The sequence below is a fragment of the Herpailurus yagouaroundi genome, unplaced genomic scaffold (assembly GCF_014898765.1).
Source record: "Herpailurus yagouaroundi ecotype Mexico unplaced genomic scaffold, PumYag 209, whole genome shotgun sequence".
Taxonomy (NCBI): Eukaryota; Metazoa; Chordata; class Mammalia; order Carnivora; family Felidae; genus Herpailurus; species Herpailurus yagouaroundi.
In genome coordinates this window covers 3332304-3352438 of record NW_024412440.1, presented here as the reverse complement: position 1 = coordinate 3352438, position 20135 = coordinate 3332304, and the positions used below count along the sequence as shown (strand labels likewise).

Below are 20135 nucleotides of genomic sequence, written 5' to 3'. Positions count from 1 at the left end.
GCTAATATTACATGAATGGTGCTTATTCAAGATGTATATAGAAAATGTAAGCCTGTCTTTGCATTATTCACCTCTAACATTTTCTCATACAAAATTCTATCCACTGGAAAGCACATGGCCCAATATAACCTATAGTGCTTTGAACTACGTACAAATGTTGTTTATAAAACTGCTATGGAACTTCCATTTCCCTATTCCTCCCACTAAGAAAATAACAAACTAAAATACTAGACATAATATATACATGTATATATGTATACATATATACACATATATGTACATATATATACATACATATATATATATATATATATTTTTTTTTTTTTTTTTTTTAAGGCAAGGAAAAATGAAAATTCTGAAAGGTGGAGAGAAGGCAGGCAAGCTAGGGAACCAGGACCCAAAAATGACACAGTGGTACACTCCTTGAGTTATCTCATTTGCCTTCGTATATCCTAGACTTGAAGAAGCCAGCAACCAAGAAATGCCAACAGGCACAGACCAAAAAGAAGTACCAAAAAAAGTCTGCTCTTTCTTATCCAAATCGGAAAGGGGCAATTCATGAGACAGAAAACCTTTAGACAAGAACCACTCTACCAGAGCTAAACACAGTGGAAAAACTGTGGCCCCAACCCTATCAACAGCAAAGGCTGAGCAGGGAGATAGGACTTTCATCCCTGTGGGTGTAATGACACCTATGTGCAGTGTCCAGAGGAGACCAAATGGGAAGCCAAGTGGGAAGTCACTACCATACCGTGGTGAAGAAGCCTCCCCCACTTTAGCGACAGTGAAGCCACATAGCAAGCAGTAACAAGGCAAACCCAGCCAGGGTGGTATCAGCAGATACTCTTTTAGAGGCCAGAACTGCCATCCCTGCCTAGCATAACAAGGAAACCCTCCCACCTTAGGTATCAATGGAGGGACAGTGAGGAACCTGAATTTCTACTCCCACTTGCAGTAATGAGGTAGCATCCCTGATATACCCTGCCAGAGCAGTGCCCATATAAACCAGCTTAACAAGAAGTTTTATTATACAGAGTCCAGACACTTATTATATAAAACCCCAGATGTCCAGGTTTCAATCTGTAATCACTTGTCATATTAAAAATGATGAAAATCTCAACTTGACTGAAAACACTAATCAAAAATAAAAAAGCAAGACTGGCTATATTACTATGAGATAAAGTAAATTTCAAAACAAAGAAAATTACTAAAAAGGGACATTATGTAATGATAAAAAGATCAATCCACCAAGAAGAAATGGCAACAAATGTTTATAACTCCAAACAACAGACCTGCAAAATATGTAAAGGAAAGCTGATAAACTGATAAAGCTGATAAAATCCTTGGGGCACCTGGATGGCTCAGTCAGTTAAGATCTGACTCTTGATTTTGGCTCAGGTCATGATCTCACGGCTGTGAGATCGAGCCCCATGTCAGTCTCTGCACTGAGCTTCGAATTTCCTCTCTCTCTCTGTCCCTCCCCAGCTTGTGTATATGTACACGCTCTCTCTCTCTCTCAAAAAAAAATAAACATTTAAAAAAATTTTTTTAAAAGTAGACAAATCCATAACTGCCCTTATTTGCATATGGCATGATTATCTGTGTAGAAAATGCCAAGGAACTCATAAAAAAACCTTCTAAAGCTGGTGGGTAAGATCAGCAAGGTCAAAGGATACAAGAAAAAGAAAGAAAATAATCAACTGTGTTTCTACATATTAACAATGATCAAAGAAATCCTATTATTTGTAATCACTCAAAAGACTAAGAAATGCTTGGCTGTAAATCTGACAAAACATGTACAGGATTTGTATGTTGAAAACTACAAAATGCTGATGAAATAAATTAGAGAAAATCAAAGTTAATAGAGAGACATACCATGTTCATAGACTGGAAGACTCATCATAGAAAAGATGCCAATTCTCCCCAAATGGATATAAATGTTTGACACAATTCGTAACCAAATCCCAGCAAGAATTTTTATGGATATGAACAAGATTATACTAAAATTTATATGAGAAGACAGAGGAACTATAATAGCTGAAACAATTTTGAAGAAAAAGAATAAAGTTGTAGGTGTCAGTTTATCTGATTTTGAGACTTATAGCTAGAGTAATCAGCACTATGTAGTACAGGGGCATGTAGGTGGCTTAGTCAGTTAAGCATCCAACTCTTAATTCTGGCTCAGGTCATGATCTCACAGTTCATGGGATCAAGCCCCATGTTGGGCTCTGTGCTGTCAGACAGGCTCTGCACAGAGCCTGCCTGGATTCTCTCTCTACCCCCCCCCCCCCTCCCCCCCCCCCCCCACTCATGCTTGCACTCCCTCTGCCTCTCTCAAAATAAACATTCAAAAAAATTAAAAATAAAGGTGAAAAAAGACTGTGTAGTACTGGCAAAGAGCAGACAAATAGGTCAACAGAACAGAGTAGTGAACCCAGAAATACCCAACACAAATATACTCAAACTGGTTTTTTACAATTCTACCCAAATTTCTACAGGAAGGATAGCCTTTTCAACAAATGGTGCTAGAGCAACTGGACATGTACAGGCAACAAAATGAACTTAGACTTACTTTACAACATATACAAAAATTAACTCAAAGTAGATCACAGACTTAAATGTAAACTGTTAAAATATAAACTTTTTAGAAAAAAAGACCAAGAGAAAATCTTTAGGATCTATGGCTAGACAAAGAATTCTTAGACTTGACAACAAAAATACAATTCATAGTAGAAAAGATTCATAAATTAGACTTCACTGAGATTAAGAGCTTTTGCTCTGTGACAGACTGTGTGGGAGAATTAGGGGACAGGTTATATACTAGGAGAGAATATTTGCAGGCAATGTGTCTGATGAAGGACTAGTACTATCCAGAATATGTAAAGAACCTCAAGGCTCAACAGTCAAAAAAAAAACACACACACACACACACACACACACACAATCCAATTACAAAATAGGCAAAAGTCATGGAAAGATTTTCAACATCATTAGTCATTAGAGAAATGCAGATCAAAGCCACAATGAAACATCACTATCCACCTACTAGAATAGCTAAAACAAAAAGTTTTGACAAAACCAAATGCTAGTAAGGATGCGGAGAAACTGGATCACTCATACATTGCTGGTGGGAATGTAAAATGGTACAGCCACTCTGGGAAAGAGTTTGGCAGTTTCTTAAAAAATTAAACATGCGGGGCGCCTGGGTGGTTTGGTCGGTTGGGCATCCGACTTCGGCTCAGGTCATGATCTCACGGTCGGTGAGTTCGAGCCCCGCGTCAGGCTCTGTGCTGACAGCTCAGAGCCTGGAGCCTGTTTCAGATTCTGTGCCCCCCCTTTTCTCTGCCCCCCCCCCCGGTGCATGCTCTGTCTCTCTCTGTCTCAAAAATAAATAAATGTTAAAAAAAAAAAAAAATTAAACATGCATTTACAACTCAGCAATGGCACTCTTGGGCATTTATCCCACAGAAATGAACTTATGTTCACACAAAAATCTGTACAAAGGTTTATTGCAGCTTTATTCATAATAGCCAAAAACTGAAAGCAATCCACATGTCCTTCAATGGGTAAATGGACAAAAAAAAAAAAAAAAAAAAAGGTATATCCATACCATAGCTATTACCCATCAAGAGAAAAGACTGAACTACTTTTAACAACCTGGATAAATCTTCAGAAAATTGTGCTGAGTGAAAGAAGCCAGTCCAAAAAGTTTATATATCGTATGATTCCAATTATACAACATTCTTTAACGGACAAAAAATTATAAAACTAGGGATTAAGGAGGCAGGAGGAGTGGCAGCAGGGGGAAGCATCGGTGGCTCTAAAAGAGGAAATCCTTGTGGTAATTAAATCATTCTATACCTCGACTATATCAATGTCAATATTCTGGCTGTTGACACTGGACTACAGTTTTGCCAGATGTTACCACTGCGGATTAAGGGTGCATGGGATCTCTCTGTATTATAGTTATAACTGAATATGAATATATAATTATCTCAAAATAAAAGTTTTAATTTAATAAAAAAAAATAGATGCCTAAAAACAAAACTCTACAAAACTATACAAAATATCTAAATGGAGATCTGCATGTCTAACTTTTATAAAGATGACATATTACTACGTAGAATTTAGAGATTTCTTCCTGAACACATTAATCCAATCCAAAGCAGATGTTCAACAAGCATTGCTAAAATAATAATAAAAGTTGAAAAAACAAGTTTAAATCCCAGAATACTATGCTAGTAAGATTAGCTGAGCATTTACTTTTGTATCCTTTTTTCTATGACTGGCCTCACTGCGCTGATCCAGTCATCTTGATTGCATGCACCTAGAAAGAAATTTGAAAGCAATTAAATCAAATAAAATCAATATTAAAATTATTTCAAAAGTTAGTCTAAAAGATCTTTTTATAAAAATTTTGGCAAATTCAGGATGGTAAAAATCCTTTTAGGATTAACTATCCTTATAAGCTTAACTATGTTAAGGTTCAATTCTTATTTTCTTAGTAATGGTAAGGGTAAAAAGCATTAATATAATTTGCATTACCACATTATTGTGTCACTTAGTAAGTGCTGAACAACTGTTCAAAAAAGTCACGAATCAGGAAGTTATCCTATTAAAATTCACAACTTTGTGAAATAAGAATAACTACCTCCATTTTAGTGATAAAACTGAGAGCAAAGAAAAATCATCATCGTACTAGTAGCAAAATAATCCTGACTCCCAACCATAATAACTATAAATTAAAAACTGAAATTCACACATAATGCAAAACCAATTTATCCAGTTGTTTTAATCCTCTTTTTCATCTTAAGTTTTAGCATAGCTACCAGTTTTATAGCAAAACTGACTGTTCTGTTTGATCTTTTACTTCCTTTATATTTGATAGGCTCTAAGGAATACAGAATGGGTGACCAGATAGAAGCCAACAGAGAAAATGTAGAGATCAGCAACATGTCCTTCCTGTGTTATTTAACTTCATAAAGTAATGAAAAACTTAAGACTTTGACGACATTATACTACCTCACAGTTACCTTCCCCTTCAAAATCTAAGCAGTACTGTGGCTAAAATGAAGGAGAATACCCAATCTTTTTTCCTTGTCAAAAGTGAAATACCAGGAACAGGAACCAGAGTACCTAAATCAATCGGTCCTTCTCTTAATCCATCTAATTCATACAATCTTCCGTTTACAGGAACATAACTGACAAAATGAAAAGCATCTTCTTCTTTTGCGGACGTCTTTGCATCAAATTCAAACATTTGCTGTCTACAGTGAAGAAAAAAATAGTGAGACACAGACAAGCATGAAAGAAAATGTTTATTTAACAAAAAGTCTCTTTACCTGGCAAAACTGTTGTGTACTTGTCGAATCACATCTGAATTGCTCAGTGCCAAACCTTTCATCTAAAATAATTTTTAAAGTAGCCTATTAAAAAAAGAATTATCACAAACTATCAAAAATGGAGCATTTTAGGAATAATATGATTATACTCACAGCTGCATCAAAACTTTGTGAAAATTCTTTAAACTCTGACAATGTCTCTCCTAAATGGACATCTTGATGGGTACAGTTCAGTAACACACTGACTATAGCTTGGGTAGCACAAGCATTGTTAATAACCTATAAAATATAAAAGCAAAATATTATAAATTTATGGTTTAAAAAGCAGCTTTTAAATGATGACAATGCCCTCCAAAATATGAATAAAGCTAATAGTTTTCAAAATTTATTTCATATAGTCTTAACATAAGCATAATAAACATGTCTAATTCAGGCACCTGGGTGGCTCAGTCAGTTGAGCATCCAACTTTGGCTCAGATCGTGATCTCACAGTTTTTGAGTTAGAGCCCCACGTCAGGCTCTGTGCTGACAGCTCAGAGCCTGGAGCCTGCTTCAGATTCTGTGTCTCCCTCTCTCTCTGCCCCTCCCCTGCCTGTGCTTGCTCTCTCTCTCTCTTTCAAAAATAAATAAACATTTTTAAAAAAATTTTTTAAATAAACATGTTTAATTCCATTCTAATATATTTTTTAGGAATTTACTGCAATTCTGCAGTTGAGAATTCTAGGAAACCAAATAAACTCAGAACATCAAGAAACCAATCCAGTTAGGGTAGCAAGGCCAATCTTTCCTGATCTAAACACAGCTGATGAAACCAACAGAACTTGTCTTCCCTCCTATTTACGTCTTCCTACATTCATTTCTACCTATCCAAATTTAACCCATATTTCAGAACCCAGCACAAGCTCCAACTTACCTATGTGGCTTTTAGAGAAATTATCCAACAACTGCTATTTCTACCCTTCTTTGATTTCCTAAAAAGGATATACATGGTCCACGCATTTTTTCATCTCAGTCACATATAGTCTTTACAGTGCTGTCATTTAGCCGTCAACTATTTAAAAAAATGAGTGGACCTTACATTCTAATCAGAGTGAAAAAACATTCAGATAGCTCCTTACTATGTGCCAGGTACTTTTTAGGCACTTCATATGTATTAATTCTTTTAATTCTCTCAACAACCTATGAAGAAGGAGTAATATTATTCTCATTTTACATTTGTGGAAGCTAAGGTACAAAGAAATTAAGTAACTTGCCCAAAGGGTACAGAGCTAAGCAAGAGGCAGAGTCTGGTTCTACAATCTGTACACTTAGCCACCATGTTAGGCTGGCTCTGTATATACATGTGGTCTCTCTAACCAGATTATAACCCACTATGGACAAGGGCTTCTTCCGTATTCCCTCTAGCCCCTACAGTGTTGAGATTATAGAACTGGAAAGAACCTTAGACGATTACTGTGAATACCACAGCAACATTAACTGTAAAGTTGAACTAAATTTGGTAAATTATTTTTAAAAATACAACTTGGTCCTATTTCTATACCTTATTACTATGTTATCATTAAATACTATTTCTTTTTTTTAATGTTTATTTTGAGACACAGTGCGTGCATGCTCAAGCAAGCGCAAACGGGATGGGGAGGCAGAGAGCGAGAGAGAGAATCCAAGTAAGCCCCACACTCTTTGCGGAGCCTGATTTGGGGCTCAATCTCATGACAGTGAGATCATGACCTAAGCCAAAATCAATAGTAGGACGCTTAACTGACTGAGCCACCCAGGTGCCCCTATGATTAAATGCTATTTTGGAATTAGTGTCTTTCTAAAAGGCTAATTCACTTATGATTTTACAATTTAGTAAACTATTTACATCCTGCTTGATTTCAGAAGAAAAACTTTCAATTATCTTCTCTTTTAAATTCTTATACTCTTCTACTTTTCATGTTGCCAGAGGCTTTTGAGGTCTTGCGAAATCCACCAATTCTTCAATTTTTTCCTCCTGTATGTTTGAAAAACTCCTTAGTAAGACTGCTTTCTCCACTAGGGAACATAATCTTACACCCAATTCTCAAACAAATATAATGATACAACCATGCTTCTGTTATTCCTCTCTAATAATATCTTGTACTCAAAACTATCCCATAATTGACAAGAAAAAAAGTAACAGGAAATCTAAAATCCAATTAATATTGCTGATTTATTTCAATATGTATTTTGTTCTGAATCACAGTTCTTTCATAAATTTGGATAAAAAATTTTAATGATTAAAAGAAATTTCATAAAGGTGGTTAACTAAAAACTTTGCAAAGACTCAGTGCCCCCTTATCTTGGACCAAAATTATGTGGGGTGAAATTATCTGGGAGTGGGTTGGCAGAAGTGAAGTCAGAAGAAGTTAAAATTTATACTCATTCACACATTCTTTCAAATTCACACATTAAAGATATACTACGTACCCAGTGCTAGATGCTGAGGCTCTAACAGACAGGCTCAACTACTACTATGACCTAAGGACTTGAAATCTGTAATCCATCACTTTAGAAACATTTTCTAAAGAATCAGAAACAAAACTCCTTCCAAACTCACCAAATTATATACATTAAATGTGTGGTTTTTTGTATAATCAATCAAATCTCAAGGTTTTTTTTTTTAAAAGGTAAAAAAACCCGGCGGTTAATGATATTTCTCCTTCGATGTTAATAATGATTCACACTGTCCACGATTTATTACAACTCATTCCGTGTGTATATGAAGAATAGTAATCGTGGTGTGCAGAAGTATAAAAATACCTTTCAGGGTTTAAAAATGAGGTTAGCGCCACCAAGTGGTTATATTACATATAGTACAGAATTGCCAAAATTTTGGAAAGAAAAAAAAAAAAACTTAAAAAAGATGCCAGTCACTCAAATATTTACTAAATATCTATAGTGTGCCAGACATTGTGGTAAGTGTGGCATGCACAGTGAACAAGACAGTTTAAAGAGGTTTTTTGCCTCATGAAACTCCCATAAAAATTACCTTACATACATCTATTTGGGAGAACTTTAACTTTAGTTCATGTCACAAAAAATTCATTGCAGCATAAATTATTTAGTCTCCAACTTCTTAAATATTTAATTTTTAAATCTTTATCCTGGGTATTCTAATATGTGCTCTGGCTTGTAACACGTTTTCAAACAGAGTAGTAGAGTTTGACAGTAAAAGGAGGCTAGAGTAAGAGGTCACAAAGCAGGGCTCCCCTGGAACCTGAAGAATTTGGTTTGAATTCCTTTGAGAGAACATATATTCTTTAGTTTGTCTAGGCTCTTCCACTCCCTTTTCTTACACATGACCCGAGTCACACAAGCACGCTGCCACCCTGACATTGCAGCCATGTGACCTGCAACCCCTGGACCAGAGAATAACTTGTTTTCAGAGTTGCTACAAAAGCATATAATGGATGCTCAGAGAAATGCTCTTGAAATAGCGCATTATAAATTACCATCAAGCTTCACTGAGGTATAGCTATAAAATAAATGAATGTTTCAACGTTTTTCAACGTTTTTTCAACGTTTTTTATTTATTTTTGGGACAGAGAGAGACAGAGCATGAACGGGGGAGGGGCAGAGAGAGAGGGAGACACAGAATCGGAAACAGGCTCCAGGCTCCGAGCCATCAGCCCAGAGCCTGACGCGGGGCTCGAACTCCCGGACCGCGAGATCGTGACCTGGCTGAAGTCGGACGCTTAACCGACTGCGCCACCCAGGCGCCCCAATTAATACATTTTGAATATTTATTTATAGTCAAGGAAAAATAAGGTTGAGAATAAAACCGTGACTTCCTAAAGAGAAGACGACTCTAGAAAAAAGACAAAACAAAGAAAGGGTACAATAAATGTCCTGCCTGTGGAGAATTTAGGGGAAAAAAAAAACAAAACCCACACATGAAAAAGAGATGAGTAGAAAACCAAAATGATGAAGGAAGAAATAATCTTTAACTGAAGTATCAGAGGTTTCTATATGAATGTAAAATTTTAATAGAGCTTTGAAAGCTTGACAGGACCTAGGGAACAGAGAAGGAAATTCATTCAGGGAAGCAAGAAGGGTGTGAGCAAAGAAACAAAGTGACATACATGGTGCCTTCAAGAGAGGAGCACGCCGGTTCGTATTAGTATGGCTGTGGTCGCCACAGGAGGATATTTGCTACCTAGAAAATCACTGACCTTGTGCAATTAGTAGTTTGCCCTAGGAATAAGAGATTTTTCATGCTGAAATAACATAATCAAAATAGATTTTTTATTATGGAAAGATTCAGCTTGACAATTTACAGCAAGGACTCAAGATGGCTGAAAACAGAAACAAGATCAGCTGGACTTCCACCCTACTACAGATAGGAAATAAAAGGTGATAAATTAATAGAGTACATAAAACCTCTATTACACAAATATGCTAGTCAGAATTCTGGGAGTCAGGAAAACAACTAAAAGTAAGATTAAAAAGAACAGGGAATACTAAGAACAACCATATGAAACACTTTCATAAAATTAAGTTAAAACGGAGAAATTTCAAAAGAAAAAAAAAAAAAATCTTACCAGAACTAAATCAAGAAGAAATAAGTAGCCTGAATAGCCTTTTAACTATTAAATTGAACCAGTAGTTAAAACATATACTCACAAAGAAAATATCAGGCCCAGATGGCTGTACAGGCCAATTCTATCAAAATATAAAGAAACAGCCCATCTACATTTTATACAAATTCTTTGAAAAATAAAAAAAGAGGTAATTCCAACTCATGCCATGAAGCCAGCAAATCCCTAATACTAAAATTAATCAAAGCCTTTACGAAAAAAGAAAATAACAAATGCAAAAATGCTAAACAAATACTACTGAATTAAATCTGGCAGTGCATAACAAGAGAATACATCATGACCAACTGGGTTTATCCCAGATATGGAAGGATGATTTAATATTTTAAAAAGTCATTAACATAACTGACTGCATTTAACCTACAGAAAGAAAATAAACATGATTATTTCAATAAGTACAGAAAAAGCATTTGAAAAAATTTAATAAAGACAACTTACTAAATTAATAACAGAACATCCTTACCTGAAAAAGAACATTTGAAAAATAAAAATAAAAATAAAAACTAGAGTAAACATCATCCAGCACAAGAAAATGGTGAAAGTATTCCCTTTAAAATCATGATGATTTTACTGAAGGTCTTAGCCATGCAATAAGAAAAGAAAAATAAATTAGAGGCATAATGATTTGAAAGGAAAAAACAAAACTGTTATTATTTGATATAATAATTTAAGATAGAACCCACTCAAAAAAAAAAACCCAACAAATTATTAGAGATAATAGGAGAGTTTAGCAAGATAGCTAAATATAGTATTAAAACATAAAAGTGAATTGCCTTTTCATTTCACCAACACTGAACACCTAGAAAATGTAACTGAAGACAATTTATAATTGTAACAGAAATATCAACGAATTAGGATAAATCTAACAAATGAATTAGATGTAAAAGGCCTCTACAGAGAAAATAATGTAACATGGTAAAGATAATAAAGATCTAAATAGATAACATACTATGTTCATGACTTAATATGAAGATATACATTCTCCCCAAATTGTTATATTCAATGCTATTCCAGTCAAAATTTCAACAGAATGTTTCATACAACTTGATAAGATGCCTCTGAAATTTATATGAAGAATAGAAGGATATTTCTGAAAAAGAGCAAGGAGAGGAGACATGACCTGTTAGATACAAGACCTTATGAAGAAGTGAAAAAAATTTAGACAGTGATATTGGCAGAGACAGACAAAGTGATCAATGGAACAGAGTACAGTCCAGAAAACACACACACACACGTATGGAACTGATACACAACAGATGTGGCATGTCAGACAAATAGGGGAGACAACAGATGTTTCATAAATTGAGGATAGAAAAAAAATGATGATCCATATGGAAAAATATAAAATTGAACTCCTACTTCACATGATACACCAAAACCCAACTCCTGATGAATTATGGACATAGATGTCAAAAATTAAAATTTAAATACACAGGTCAATATCTTCTACAACCTCAGATAGATAACAATTTCTTAAACAAGGTACAAAAAGCACTGGCTCTAAAATATAAAATTCTATTCACCAAAAGACACCCAGAAAAAATAAAACAATAAGACGCTAACTTAAAGAAGTAATATCAAGAATACATAAACGACTCACACAAATCAAAAAGAAAAGCACAACTAACCCCATAAAAAATAAAAATAATTTCAACAGAAATTTCACAAAAGAAACAGTTAAGGCCACTAAGGATATGAAAATGCTTTCAACATGATTAAGTGACCAGGGAGATGTAAACCAAGACCACAATGAAGTACCATTTTAGAACAACATGGCCGGCAAAAATTAAAAAGGCCTGACAACACCACACATTGGAGTACGTGGCTACATAGTAATTCAGAGATTGCTAGTGGAAGTATAATTGCAGCTTTGATGTATTTATGTAGTCAACTCTACTTCTATATACAAGAGAAATTTGCACATTTACAACAGGAGACATGTACAAAAATGTTTATAGCCACGCAACTGACAATAACTCAAATGTAAAACTCAAATGCCCATCTAGGAAGAGAAAGCAAATAAACCCAGCATTTTCATGTAATTGATATCAAACAGTATGCAAAATTAAGGAACTACTACTATGATTAACAACTTAAAGGAGAAACTTAATGATAGAATATTAAGTCAAAAGAGTAAGTCCCCCAAAATTACACAGAAGATGTGAGAAATGAAATGAAATCAATCACTTATGTCAAAGGGTTATAAAATGGAGCCAGGAGGCCATTAAGGAAATGGGCCTTAGGTATCCTCACGGGATAAAACCAGGAATTTTGAACTGGGCCAAAAGGCATAAATTCCAAGGACTCTGCCCAAACACCTGCAACTTGCTACAGTTAAAATTTGCTTAGTGATAGTCTTAGCAACCAATTATATTCAGCCAAGATTAGTTTTCTGTGAGCCAACACCAACCAAAATTCTTTGCAAACAACACAACAAGCATTAGTTTTGTTTTTTAAAAGCCTTGGCTTGGGGCCCCTGGGTGGCGCAGTCGGTTAAGCGTCCGACTTCAGCCAGGTCACGATCTCGCGGTCCGTGAGTTCGAGCCCCGCGTCAGGCTCTGGGCTGATGGCTCAGAGCCTGGAGCCTGTTTCCGATTCTGTGTCTCCCTCTCTCTCTGCCCCTCCCCCGTTCATGCTCTGTCTCTCTCTGTCCCAAAAATAAATAAACGTTAAAAAAAAATTTAAAAAAAAAATAAATAAAATAAAACCCTTGGCTTTCATTCCTTAGGGGAACACGATTTGGGTTGCTACCCAAATCTACGCTCCCTGAATTGCAATTGAGACCCCAAATAAATGTTTTTATTTCAGGACTGCTTTTCTCAGTTGAGAAGTATGATACTTTTTATGTATTAAAAATTTTATATACACAGACCCTTTTTAGTATTACAATACATAAAAGGGAAAGCAAAGAAATAATATACCAAATTCAACATGAGGATTGCAATGGATGAAGGGAGGGAGGATGAGAGTTTTGCTGAATAATCAGTGAGAGAGAAAGAAATAACTAGATGAAGTTTGTTTGGGTAGTGAGTTCTTCAGTGCTTACTATATTACTTACAATAACCAAACAAAAGACAGGAGTCATGAGTGTGTGTCATCAATCAAGGAATGTCATAATCCCCTTCCATGTACCTACTATGTCTGCTGCCTTCATCTCCACATCCAACCCATTACCCATTAAGGGTGCTACTTTATCCACTGAGTATTATTCAGATCTGTTCACATCCATCTCTACCACCAGTCTTTTATCTACTCTTGCATATACTTCTGCAAAAGCCTCCTGATTACTAGTCTTATATTCTATACTACCACCTTCTCCTCAAATGCATTCTCCACACTATGGCTACAGGGATCTCTTCTAAATAATAATCTGTGTCACCCTTCTTTAAACACTTTAATAACCTTCTTTTACTCTTAGGATACAGACAGAAGTCTCAATCATGGCTTAAAATACCCTACATGATCTGAATTTTGTCAACATATGTGGCAGAAGGCTGATAGTTATTCTTTAATAACCACCTTCTCCTTCTTCGATATTCACAAAGTAACCCAATTTTTATCGGGGTTCATGGCCACCTAGAATGAAGACAACTTTCCCACTCTCTTTTGCTGCTAAGAACAGCAATGTGACTAAGTTCTGGCCAGAGAAGTAAGCATGTGACATAGACAAATTCTAGAAAATGTTCATTAAAGGAGAAATGTGCTGTCCCCTTCTTGCTGTCTGGAATGTAGAATTGAGGTAGAATGGCGAAGGCTCCAATAATCATCTTGAGCCACAAAGTAATCTTTGGAATAGAATCCACACACAAAGGAACAACAACAACAAAAGAGCCTGTAATCTTGACAGTTCTTGGAAGTGAAAAACGTCTATTTCTTATAAGTCATTGTATCTCTACACCTAACTATACCCAATTCTGATTAACATATGCCCTGCTCAGCTCCATATCATATGCCATTCCCCTTCTTGTTATCTATACTCCAGTTATACTGACCTTCTTCTAGTACATTTTACTAGTTATTACTTCCTTTTGCTATAAAGCTGTTATTAATCTGGGATGATCCTCAACCTCTTTCCCCCAGTTAATACCTACTTGAACTTTAGACTTCAGCTGAATTGTCACTTACGCAGAGCTTTCTCAGATCTCCTTGAAAAGGTCAAGTCCCATTGTTATATATAATAAAAAATTTAATCTTGCCCAAAGAGAGGCCTTGCCTTTGCCCATGGCTCCTGGGAGGTATACTTAGCTCTTGAGAAGCCAGGCCCCGTAAGAACATCTTTGTTTACCTGAGGGATTTGGTCCACAAAGGCAGTCTAACACTGTGACTTAGGGTGGAATCTGGGGTCAACAATATCAGCTCAGCCTCCAGGGTGCCGGGAGACTGAGGTCAGCCACGTGGGTGGTCAACCGGGTCTGCGTGACTAAGGCCAAATAAAAACTCTGGATACCAAGAATTGGTTGAGATTCCCTGGATGACAATACTCTGCACATATTGTCATATATCGTTGCCAGGAAAGTTAGTGCCATCTGTAACTACTGGGAGAAGACAACTGGAAGCTCTTAGCAAGGGACTTTCCCAGACTCTGCGCCATGTATCTCTTCCTGTGGCTAAATTTAATCTGTATTTTTCACTGTCATAAACCATAACAGTTTTCAATAAGGTCTATGAGTTTTTCTAGCCAATTATAGAAACTGAGGGTGGTCTTGGGGACCCCCTAACTAAACGTGCAATTGCCAGAAGTGAGGATGGTTTGGGGACCCTGAACTCCATAGCCAGTGTTGGGAGTGAGCATAGTCTCACAGATTGTTCTCAAATTTTGCAGTATAATATGGTCCTCATTTCACTCCAGGAAGCACTTATCACGACCATAATTGTGCATTTCATTGATTAAGACCAATCTCTTCCACTAAACTCTAAGCACGTTGCGGGCAGGGATCATGACTGCATATGATTCTCCAAGCACCTAGCACAGTAAGCAATCATCCTTTCCTGAAAGACTGAACAGACTGGAGTCAGACAAACCCAGTACCACTACGGCACAATCTTAGCAAGTAAATCAGTGAATTAGCAACAAGACAATGATGCTTTGTAGAGAAGTATTACCAAAATGTCATTCCTGGCATTCCTTAAACACAATTATAATTACTAGTAATTACAATTACTACTTTATTTCTTCAGTGAACCACGTACATGCACACCTATAATTACACCATATGAATGATTAGTTTAAGACGGCCAGGATTAGTATTACCTTTCTAAATTGATGCAATTCCATCCATAAATACCAAAAATATGTATTTAGTTAATATGTATGACCGTATCATAAATAAATATAATTTTAATTATACTTTTAAAATTTCTGAAAATAGGAGACTCCTGGATAAAATCATTATTAGCTCTTGAAGCCTAGAATTAAGGATTATATTATTTATGTAATATAAAGTTTCTGGCATAGACTCATAGGAGGCATACACTAAAAAGACCAGAAGATATTATTGGGGAATTACAATTAAAAGATATTACTGGGGAATTACTGATAGGTCAGTTCAATAAGAACTGTTGACATAATATAGAACAAAAACCACCCAGGATTATTAGAAAATCACTAATCCTACATGTTAATAAACATGGCAAGTATAATACAAATAAACCATTAAATTACAGTTAAAACAGAAATACAGAACTAGAAAAATATCAAGGAACTCCAGAAATTATAAATTGAAACTTTAGTAACATTTATTTTCTTTATAGAGCACTTTCTTTCACCTTAAAAATACCTAGACCTCTATAAATCCGACATCATTAATATCTTACTGTTAGTGAATACCACTGTTAATTGTAATATTCTTAGAGATGAAGAACTCAGTCTACATTTATTGGATATGTAGTATGTACCAGGAATGGTACATAAAAATAAAATCCCAGACTCTTAGGTTCACAATTTAGTGTGGAAGAAATATAGCATGGAAGAAATTAAACACACACACACACACACACAAATTTGGAAGAATATAAATGATTTTCAGTGGCTATCTCTGAAACAGGGATTATAAAAGGGACTTTTATTTTCTATATTATATATTTATAATGCTTCAATTTTATAAAATGAGTGCATATTTTTATATACCTTAAAAAATAAAAACTGTCTTTAAAAGGAGAAAAAAACACCTGAAGGACTTTTAAAATTGTCTGTCCCCTACTTTTTCTCTACTATCTAGATCTTGAAAACCAAACTGTGGTTTTAAAATTATAATAATTGTCACACACAAATATTAGTACATTAGTAGTACAGAAGTACACAAATATTATGATATACAAATTATTTGTGTTAGGGGAAGAGTTAGAAACTCAAAATATTGATCACTAAGAGATTAAATAAATTATAGGACATTTATACCAAGAATACTTTTAAAGAGTCAGTGTTGTGATGTGGTTGAGAGCAGACACTTCAGAGATATATGCCCAGGTTTGCACATCAGCTCTGCCAATGACTAGCTGCTTAACTTGGGCAAGTTTCATAATCTCTCTGGGACTCAGTTTCCACATTTGTGAAATAATAAGGAATCTGTAAAAACCACAGTGTTATTGAGGATCAACTACTACAAACAAATTAATAATTAAAAAAAATAATACATATTGGGGCACCTGGATGGCTCAGTTGGTTAAAGCATCAACCCTTGATTTCAGCTCAGATCATGATCCCATGATTCCTGGGCTCAAGCCCATGTCAGCGCAGAGCCCTTTTGAGATTCTCTTATTCCTCTCTCTGCCCCTCCCTCAGCTTGCACACATACTCTTTCTCTCTCTTTCTCTCTCTCTTTCTCTCTACCTCTCTGTCAAAACAAACAAATAAACACTTAAGGGAAAAAAAAACCTCATGTGACCTCAGAAAAATAAGTTAATTTCTCCAGGCTTCAATTTCTTCATCTGAATTTCTTCATCAGTAACATGAGGATAACAACCTCACTAAGTTGTTGCAAGGATTAAATAAACAATATATCTAAAGCACAATATCTGCTACCCAATAAGAATGATAAATGTTGGCTACTGTTGGCATAGTTATCATTATAGTTCTTATTAAGAAGAGACACGCCTTGTCTTGTTGACCATTATATATACCTAGTACCTAATACCTAGCACAAAGTGCTCAATAACGACTTGTTGATTAAATGAATGAGTCAAACCGTTAAAAGTAGTTGGTAGAAATGGGTGTAGGATTACAAAGATATTCACTTTCATCACTATGTATTTCTGTAGTTTAAGTTCTATCATAAAAAAAAAAACAAAAACACAGGTTTTCTTAACCTGTAAAGTAAAAGCATGACAGTGTTAATTTCTCTAAAAACACTCAATTTTAAAAAGTTGGGGGGAAATGGAAAGAAGCAGTAAAAGAAAAAGGGAAAACAAGTTACTAAGTGGAATAGCAAAGCCTTGAGCTAAAGTGCAGTAATGAGAATTAGCACTTTTATTTTTCGACCTTTCTAAAGGTTAAACAGATTATCCTAAGCAATTTTTTGAGTCTCAGAAATAAGTGCAATTTTCAAACAAGTGCAATTATACTTAGCTTGGTTTTAAATATCAAACCTCTCTTACTTACTCTCTGTTTTCCAAACAATGGACCAGATAGATATACGGCGGCACCTAATACTAAACACTTCACTGTATGTCCTGGAACAGCCCTTGTCAAGTGTGGTCCATGGAACCCTGGGAATTCCTAAGACCCTTCTCAAGATGTTCATGAGCTCAAAATCATTTCTATCGTAATTCAAAGACAGTCCTTGCCTACTTCCCTGCTTTCATATTTGCACTGATAGTAAAATAGCAACCAATGGTAGATAATACTGCTGGTATTTTAGCACCAATCTAGGCAATGGCATTAAACTGTTTCACTGACACAGATACACAGTTTAAAAAAAAAAAAAAAAAAAAGCCAATTTTACCGAAGACTGTCTTTAATGAAGCAGTAAAAGTTATTTTTATTAAATTCTGACCTTGGAGTACAAGTCTTTAATAGTCTATCAAATGAAATACGTAGCACAAATTAAAGCACTTTCTGCTGCAAACCAAAACATGCTAATCATTTCAAGGAAGGGCAGCGGTATGATTGTTTTGAGTTGTGAGTTAAGTTGGCTGCTTTTTTCCTGGAACATCATTTTCACTTGAGAGCACAAATGGAAGACAAATACGGTTTTTCACACAGGGCATGTGGCAGATATTTTTCTCAGAATTGTGTAAAATGAGTCTGTTACTTCAAGAAAAAAACCTGACAGTATTTATTGTCTTGATAAAATTTAAACTTTCAAGTGAAAACTAGAATTTGGTATGACTTAGATCCTCCATTGTGAGTTTAAAAGTTTCCTGATACTTAACAACTTTTCTAATTCTACAGATGGTAATATTAATACATGTGACTTGTTGATAAGGTATGTAAACAAATGTGGCAACATTCAGAAGATCTGTAGAAGTCGGTGAATATTTGAAATGACCAATGCACAACGTTGCTGAATGCTGAATGAGTATAAGATCCATTTGCAGAGAAAGATAAACCAAAAAAAATTTAATATAACAAAGAACAAAGTTCACTGATACTGTTTCAGATTTCACATTTAAAAAAGAAATATTTTTAGAGTTTTGATATAACATCAAAGAATAGAATTCTCTGAAAAAGATTATTAAAATGCTCTTCCCTTTCCAACTACATATGTGTGAGACTGAATTTTCTTCATATACTTCAACCAAAAACAGAACAAAACAAAAACACTGCAAGTAGGAGTATAAAGAAGTAGATAGGAGAATCTAGCTATGTACTATTAAGACAGACATTAGATTTGCAAAAACAGTATTTACAATTTGCAAAATATTTACAATTTGCAAAAATAACATAAAATGCAAATGTAAAACTTCTTGCTAATTTTGTTTTGGTAAATGTGATTATATTTCATTAAAAAATGTGTTATTTATGTTATCATGTAATGCATTTGTCATTTTTAAATCAATTAATAAGTAACTCTCAAATGCCTTAGTCTTAATGTCTAATATAATAAATATTGATAAATATAATCCATATAAACAGAGAAGCTCTTGGAGACCTCAATAATTTTTAAGAACGTAAAGGGATCCTAAGGCAAAAAAGTTTGAGGACTACTATACCAAAGACACAAAAGTGAAATACAGTTCTTTTTATCAAAAGGATTGCTCTCAAGACTTCAGAGTATCTGAGGACCATACCTGCTTGGCAAAAAATATTGTGTCAAGTCTGGAGTCCTGAACTACAGAGCCTGCTGGTTCTTCTCCTGGCTGCCACTTGAAAAGAAAAATTAACCCATGAACTGGCCTACAAAAGAAAGTACAAATTAGTGACACCAAACCTTTCTTGTTTTTTAACACACAGTCAATACATCACATTTCAGTCAGTTACTTACCAAATATATTGCGAATGAAGTAAGTTTGAGAAATTTTTTAAAGATTTCTATTGTTATTCATTGTCATTAAAATGTTGCCTAAGACAAGGCTAATAAACCTTAAAATTACATCAGGTAAAACAGAATTATAATGAAAGGTTTATTCTCAAATCTGGATTTTCACTTCTACCTTGTATCACCTCTCTTAAAAACTGAAAATAAGAACATAGCAAAACTAAAAGAAGCAGTTAACCCTATATTGAATTCCAATATAGATGAATAAAGCCTACTCCTCGTCATATTCCAAGAATCCAACAACTCTCCCTCCAAAGAAAATTTCCCTAGTCTTCCATTTGCAAAACAGGGTCCATTCTTACGGGCACAAGGTTGGGGATAAGAAGAGGCTCACAAGTCAGAAGCATGGGAGAAAGGAAGAAACTTCCTAGCATCTACATTTGGAATCTGAACTTTAACCTCACCAAGAAGCAAGGCGATAACACACAAATTCTGAATGACTATCAATATATGTTATGTACTAAATATGTTTTGTAGACTAATCTAATATTCAGGTATTCACATTTTTAATGTGAAAATGTGTTCTGTCTTCTAGTCCTATTGATCTATAAGTGAATATTATAATAAATTAATCAACCATCTTGATATGCAATTACAGAGACTTAGTTTGTAATCCCTTGCAAGTTACTTATATGAGTCTCAGGTCTTGATTATGATATGAGAGTAATAATACCTCTCTCACAAGATGGAAAAAAGACTTA

At 35.0% G+C, this 20135-nt stretch overlaps 1 protein-coding gene across 4 annotated transcripts in view; it reads right to left on the bottom strand.

Annotated features, from left to right (window-relative positions):
• UCHL5 (ubiquitin C-terminal hydrolase L5) overlaps window positions 1-20135 on the bottom strand; it is a 42394-nt gene that overhangs the window by 13250 nt on the left and 9009 nt on the right. For all 4 annotated transcript variants that reach the window (XM_040453602.1, XM_040453603.1, XM_040453605.1 and 1 more), the window contains exons 3-7: window positions 19187-19292; window positions 5496-5621; window positions 5343-5404; window positions 5137-5267; window positions 4264-4327 (exon numbers count right to left, since the gene is read on the bottom strand). In XM_040453602.1, the coding sequence (XP_040309536.1) occupies window positions 4264-4327; window positions 5137-5267; window positions 5343-5404; window positions 5496-5621; window positions 19187-19292 (489 nt within the window). The remainder of the gene's footprint in view (window positions 1-4263; window positions 4328-5136; window positions 5268-5342; window positions 5405-5495; window positions 5622-19186; window positions 19293-20135) is intronic.